We start from the raw sequence: 7303 nt of genomic DNA on the forward strand, positions 1-7303 counted from the left end.
CAGACGCGGTGGGGCAGCAAAGCAGCTGCGGAAGGCAGAGGCAGAGCGAGGGTCCCGCTGCCCGGGGGTCTGTGCGGTGCCCGGACCCCGGGCTGGTGCAGACGGGGAACGCCAGGAGCAGGCAGTGCCCCGCTGCTCCGGGGCCATCGGCCCCCGCTCCGCGCCGTGCCCGCTGCTGGGCTGACGGCTCCCGGCAGCCCGGGGCCCGGGGCCGCAGGTGGGACGCGGCTCCGGGGAGGGGGTGGGCGGCTCCGGGGGGTGGCGGCAGGACCCGGCTGTCACTCAGCGCGCGGTGAAAGTGACAGGGGGGGCGGGGCGGCCGCGCGTCGGGCGCGTATTTAACTTGGGCGGCAGCGGCGGCGCGGCAGAGCGCGGCGGGCGGGCGGCGGCGGCGGGCGGGACACCGCGACACCCGGCGACACCGAGCCGAGCGACACCGAGCCGAGTCCCCGTCTGGCCGGGCTGCACCGCACCGCGCCGAGCCGAGCCGGCAGCGCAGGGCACGGAGCGAAGCCGCGGCTGGATGCGCTGAGCGCGGTGGGGACGACCGGGTCCCCGGAGCACCGGCAGCAGCAGCAGCAGCGGCAGCAGCATGGGCCGCCGGGGCTTCTGAGCGGCGGCCGAGTCCGCCCCTGCCCGTCCCCGCCGAGGAGCCGCCAGGGAATCGGGACGCGCCGCCTCGCCGGTGCCGGGGACACCCTCCGGCCCCCCAGCCCCACCACGCCGAGGATGCCCCGGGGGCCCGCGGGCCGCCCCCGCCGCTCGCCATGAGGAGGAACCCGGCCGGGCCGCGGGCGCTGCTGCCGCCGCCCGCCGCCGCCTGAGCCCCGTGCCCCGGCCGTGCCCGCGCAGGGGCCGCCCGAGCGCCCCGGCGCCGTGACCCTCCTCCCGCCCCCTCGCCCGGCGCGCCCGGCTATAAAGGAGGGTTTTATTCTCGGGCTCCGGTCTCACGCCAAACCCTGTCACACCGTCTAGACGAGCTGTCGTGGGGCTCGGCCCAGCTGTCACCATGGCGATGGAGACGAGTCCGCTGTGAATTTTGGGGGGGAGCGAGCGAGCGAGAGCGGCGGCGGCGGCAGAGGAGGAGGAGGAGGAAGAAGGCTCGGCCGCCGCCGTGCCCTGCCCTCCCCCGCGGGGGAGGCTCGGACCCCCCGGCGCTGCCGACCGCGGCTGGAGCCGGCCCGGCGGGGAGCCCCGGGAGCCAGCGGCCGCGGGCGCGGGGCGAGCCTCAGATGCGGCTGTCACACAACCCCGGCCGGGCTATTTAAAGTAACGGGCCCCGCCGGACACTGGTGTCTCTGCCTATTTATGAGCCCCCGGGAGCCGGCGGGCGCCGCCGGGCAGCGCTAGGAGCCGAGCCCGCCGGGAGCAGCGCCGGGGCCCGCCCGGAGCATGACGGCGATCCGGGCGCTGCTGCTCTGCCTCTGCCTGGGGCTGCCGGCGGGCGGGCAGCCCTTCCTGCGCCTGCGACCCTCACCCAGCGACAACCTGCCCGTCAAGGACATCGTGGAGCACCCAGACCCCGAGTACGACCCCAAGGAGCAGGATCTGGACGAGAGGACGCTGAGGAAGAAGCTGGGCAGCCATTTCGACCCCGGCTTCATGGCCGTGGCCGTGCCGGGGCCGGCCAACGCCTCGGGCGCCGCGGCGGCGGCGGGGCGGGGGCGGGCGGCGCTGCCGGCCGAGCTGCGGCGGCTGGAGCTGGGGCCGCCCCGGGGCCCGCGCCTGCGGCTGGGCAAGAAGGCGCGGCGGAAGGTGCTGCAGTGGCTGTGGGCGCACACCCACTGCCCCGTCCTCTACGCCTGGAAGGACCTGGGGGTGCGCTTCTGGCCGCGCTACATCAAGGAAGGCAACTGCCTGGCCGAGAAGTCCTGCTCGCTGCCCGAGGGCATGTTCTGCAAGCCCGTCAAGTCGGTCACCAAGACCTTCCTGCGCTGGCACTGCCAGGGCTGGTCCAGTCAGAAGTACTGCACCTGGATCCCCGTGCAGTACCCGCTCATCTCCGAGTGCAAGTGCTCCTGCTAAGCCTCCCCGGCCCCTTGCACTGCCGCCCTCCTCCGGATCACTTTAGGGGGGGAGGTTTTCGGGTGGGTTTTTTTTTTGGTGGGTGGGTTTTTTTGGGATAGTTTTTTGGGGGGGTTGGTTTTATTTTTTTCGCACCCCCCAGAGCGAAGTGGGAGAAGATGAACCGCTTTGGGTCTTTTTTTTTTTTTTTTTTTTTTTTTCTGGTTAATTTTTGGGGGATTTTTGTTTGGTTGGTTTTTTGTTGTTTGATTTTTTGTTGTTAATTTTTTTTTTGTTATTTTTTTCCCTTGGACTTCTTTTAATGTTATTTTATTCAAAAGGGGGAAAAGCGAACCCAGGAACTGCAGGGCAGGCCAAAGGCACAGTAAAGCACTACAATCAGATGTCTATTTTTATACGTATATAGCCTTCTAACAAAAGGAAAATTAAAAAAAAAACTTTAAAAAAAAGGAAAAAAAACTACCAGCCGTGTAAATAGAGAGATTTTAAAGGAAAAGGGGGGGGGGGGGAAATCGCAGCTGTTTTTTTATTATTATTATAATTATTATTGTTATTATTATTATTTTAAAGACATAGGACCACATTTTAAACCCATCCCCACAGAATGCCGAAGGGAAGGGCAGAAATTTCTTGTAAAGGTGTTTTTATCAAAGAGAAAAGAGGCAGGGGTTGTAAAAAAAGAAAAACAAGAACCGCAGCATCCCTGAACGGTTGTTTCTCTGTGCTGTATTTTTTTTGTCTTCAGACCTTGTCACTGATGTTTGAACTAATTTGCCAAGCTCTCTAGGGTTTTTTAAGTGTATAACAATTAATTAAGAAGGAAATTTTAAAGAAAAGTACAAATCTATGAAAGAGTGGAATTGTTTTGTTGTGTGGGAATACATATAGTCGTGTAGAGATGTTAAAGGAAATTTTCTGTGTACAGTTTATTTATTTTTAACGTTTGTGTATAGGGAAAAAAAAAAAAAGCTAGAGATTATGCCAGAAACTATTGGAAATGTTTACTTGAATATTCCTTTAAAAACATATCAATGTAAATATGAGCTATCACTGATCAAAACATTTTTAGCAATAAACTCTATCTTTGAAGAAAAACCCCGTGCTGCACTCCAGCTCCCTGGGAGACCAGCGGAGACTCGGATTCTTGCTCAGAGCAGGTGATGAGTAAAGGGTTTTGCCTGGGCCACGCTGGTGCAAATCACAAAATGCCCCAAAAGTCGGGACAGCTCCATCGGTTTCTGTCTCTCCAGGATCCCGCTCTGGGATTTCGTTGCCTGTATAACCTGTTGGGGAGAAAGAAAAACACCGACGGGAGAGAAATGTCTCGTAACGCGTAAAAGAGCTCCGAAGTCCCGGACTGGAGGTGTCATCTGAAGTCCTTGCGAGATTCCATGCTCTGCGGCTCTTGGATTCGGCTCTCCTGCTGGCAGCGGTCGAGGTTACTGCCCCGGCCATCAAAGCGCCTGACACAGCTTGGCAGCCCCGCGTGTGTCGGAACAAATGCTTTTTCTCGGCTGCCGGTACTAGCAAAGGAGGGAAGGATGGAGACGCGCCCTGCGCCCTGCCCTGCTGCCGCACGGAGCCCCGGGCCCGGCACCGCTGCCCGCGGCGTCGCTGGGGGTGTGCGGGGCTCAGCAGAGCCTGCGGTGCGGTGGAGCGCCCTCAGCTCGTGTGCGGGGCCAGCGGAGCTCGTGGAGCCAGGGCAAGGCAGAAACGGGACGGCTCCACTCGGGCAGGCTCCGACAGCCGGGCTGGGGAGGAGCCCAGCACCGGGGAGCGGGGCACGGGTAGTGCGAGCCCACTGCCGACGGAGATCTGTCTGTCTGCCTGTCTGTCTGCCGGTCTGTCACAGGGCTTGGAGCGGGGCCCTGACGGGCTGCCAGGCCATTCCCCTGCGTGTTCTGCGTCGGCTGCTGGTGCTGGAGGGGAAGGTCTGGCCATTCCCTCTGGTGTCTGAAACGTGCCCGGCATCCCTGAGGAACAAACTGCAGCCGAAGGCCCCGGCCAGTGAGGAGATGCTCTCCCCCAAGGCGGCCGCGGAGCAGCAAGGAGACCCTGCCCCCTCCAGCTTGGCATGCGGCACAGGAGAGCGGCATGACACCAAGCCCACGGGAAGGCATCAGGACCCTCCAAGGGGTCTGGCTCCTATCCCTCCATCGTCGTCTGAGGAGACTGAGGTCCATCAAGTCCCATGAAGCAGGCCTGCAGAGCCTGGAGGTCACACACAGATTGAAGTTGAAACAGAGCTGTTGAGATGGGCATGGTGGGGACAAGGCACGCGGGACAGGGACATCCAGTAGCCCACATCCCTGCAGAGCCCTGCAGCCATCCCCTCATCCCCACGTGAGGAGGCAGGTTGGCCTTTCCACACATCCACCATAGGGATCCGGGAAGGGGGGATGCAGACCGCAGGGTGAAAAGGAGACCTCGGCAAAGACAATGTGCAAAACATCAGGGGCATTTCGGAGAGAAAGGGGAAAGCTCATTTTGCAAGAGGAACAACATCTGTGGTGTGGGGGCCGAACATCTGTAGGAGGGAGCATGGGGGGAAGGCATTCTGGGAAAATATTTCTGACATAATCCCAACAGTATCTGGTGTGTTGGGATTTGGTTACAAATGGCCCTCTAACGTCTTTGTGCGTTTTGTTCTGCTGGTTCCAGGGGCACACAGAGACCCCTGCTTTGTGCTAACCTGGGAAATAAACCATTCGCTGGGCTCAATGGCTGAGTTCAGTTGCGCGGGGAAGTGGGGGTTGGGAAAGGGGAAGGCGAGATTTGTGTGAACTCAGCGAAAACCAGCCTAAGAGCCTCCATGCCATGTGCTGGAGGGAGGAGGGGGGCTGCCTCCGTCTCTGGGGAGATCTCAGTGGTCCCGCTTGAGATGATGGCTTGTCTGGAGGTGAAAGCATGAGAGCCGAGAGCTAAGGCGCTCGGTGAGGGCCAGGGCTGGGGAGCAGAGGGCAGCCCCGTGGGGCATGTGCCAGCCCACCCGGCCCTGCCTTGCAGTCTGCCACAGCGCTGGACCACGGTCACCTCGTGCTGATGCACGGTTCCCTCGTGCCAAGGAGCTTGGCTGCCCCGGGAGGCGGTGAGTCGGATGTGTGACGGCGGGGCCATGGGCGTGATGGCTCAGCTCAACTGCCGAGCCTCAAAGGAGAGGAAGACAAAGGGGAACAAGGCTGGTTCTTTGGTGCGGTTATTTCATTGTCTCCCCAAGCTGCTTGTGATTAAGGGATGAGCTGCAGGGGGAAGGGGGCAGAACAGGCAGAACCGGCAGAACCCCGAGATGATGAGGTGGGTGCCAGCTTCTGAAGGCCTTTCCCCTTGTGTTCTGGGGTCACGGCCTGGGAAAAGGGCTGGAGCACTGAGGGTGGCTGCCATCCTCTAACTCAGGTCCCGCCTGCCATTACACTGCCAAAAGCCATGCACAGCCGTGGACACTCACTGACAGGGCTGTGCGCCCACGCTCCTGGGCACCCAGCTGCTCCTCCACTCGCCCGCTGTTGGCAGGGGAACCGTGCCCATGCCCTGTGAAGCCGCAGTGAGCCTCATGCTTTGCAGTGTCCCTTCTCCATACTGAGCGTCCACGCTTAAGCAGGAGGTGGTTAGCTGGAGGATCAGCCCTTCTTCCGTTGGGCAGGGCAGAGCACGTGTGATGGAGGAAGTTCCATGGGACCCAATGGATGCTCCATGTCCTGCAGGCACATGTCCCTTGGCATGGCGGGAAAGCAAAGGCAGCTTTCCTCTCCAGAGCCAGCACTGGCCAGAGCTCACCTGCTCCAACACCACATGCTGTTCAGGGGCTCCCTTGGCTGGATCTCTTCCTTGTAGTCCCTACAAAGCTTGGCTGAAGCAAAGAACCCCTCTCTGAGGTCTGCAGAGGTCTCCATCTCTTCCTTCTGAATGTCAAGGCCCTTCTATTGCTTGGTGAATTGCTCTCCCACGCACGAACCCCGGATTTAGATTGTCCTGTTTCTCTTGGAAGAGAGAATGAGTTCAGGATGGCTCCTGACATTTGATTCAATGGGATGAAGTCACCTTTCCACTCCTCTTTCACATCCCAGTTCGGTTTTAACCAGCAGCAGGTTAACTCTTTTGTCTCCATTGGCAAAGGGTATTTCATATTTCATCCCCAATTTCTGCCCCGCCTCTCCCTGTTTAGCTCGTGTCCCCTCAGCTAAGGCCGGTGCCCAGGAATGCAGCTTCTGTCAGCGTGCCGGCTCTGCCAGGGTAACTCAGATTCACGGGGGTAGAGTTCGCAGATATTTAGTGCCAGCTCTGGAGATATCTGACTCAGGCCCAGGTGATGACCTAAGCCCATCACTCATCATTCCTAGAAAGGCAGACGAATGGGCTGGAGGCAGTAATTGGCCTCCTCACACTTTAAAGCCCAAACTAAACTTTTTCTCAACATGCAAAATTGTGTTCCTCTCCTCCTCCATCCTGAGCATTTGCTGTCCCTCACCTTTGCAGCCTGTCATGGCCACCAGGAGCTATCAGGGAAAGCCAGACTCTCTGCACACCCTGCTTGGTCTAGCAGCAGGTCATTGGTGAGCTCATCCTGCTGACCACTGCTGGTCAGGAGCTCCAGCTGAGCTGGAGCCACTTCCTCAGGCACCCCCAGCTCCTTGTTCATCACCACAATGAAAATCAAGCCACAATGCTGAGGTTAATAGTGCCGAGGTGCACAGTGCTCAATGATCTCAGAGGTCTTTTCCAACCTCAGTGATCCTGTGCTGACCATAGGTGTGCCCTGAGGGCTCGTCTCACCATCTCCTCAGGGCTACGAGGTACAAGGGTGGGAGTTCTGCTCCCTCTATGCAAGACATACCTCAGGATGCCTTCCCACTCCTTTGCAGTTCTCCTTCGCTATGTCCATGGAAAGCAAACCCAACCACATGCCCAGTTGCTGCTGGGCAGAGCAGGACCCTGACCCCTCTCCATGAGGGAGTGTAGGGTTTTACTCCTGGCACTCCAGAGGTGTCAGAAGGGCTGCTGGCTCATCTGCAAAGGCCGGGCATGAGCCTCCCCTCCCCCTTGGTGATTAAAACCAAACATTAACAGCAGCAGCATCCCAGGGACATGGCTGCTCCTCGGCATTAGCTGTTTGGTATTCTGCCTAAAAGTGTCAGACACCCCATCAAGGAGAAGGGACAGCGTCATGTGGCGCCGGGAGCCCAATCGGAGAGGCAGAGCCACGAAGAGCAAATCAGGAGGAGCTGGGAGGCAGTGCTTGCAAACCGGCCATTGGCTAAAATGGCCCTTTCAGGAGGACAGT

The 7303-nt window shown here is 59.6% G+C and overlaps 1 protein-coding gene across 1 annotated transcript; it reads left to right on the forward strand.

Moving 5' to 3' along the window:
• The first annotated feature begins 378 nt into the window (after window positions 1–378).
• Window positions 379–4746, forward strand: LOC309578969 (noggin-2-like). The gene has a single exon (XM_082291951.1). The coding sequence runs from the start codon at window positions 1393–1395 to the stop codon at window positions 2023–2025; it is 633 nt and encodes a 210-aa protein (XP_082148077.1). The 5' UTR covers window positions 379–1392; the 3' UTR covers window positions 2026–4746.
• Window positions 4747–7303: the final 2557 nt, after the last annotated feature.

The sequence above is a fragment of the Coloeus monedula genome (assembly GCF_965178545.1).
Source record: "Coloeus monedula genome assembly, chromosome: 16".
NCBI classification, from domain to species: Eukaryota; Metazoa; Chordata; class Aves; order Passeriformes; family Corvidae; genus Coloeus; species Coloeus monedula.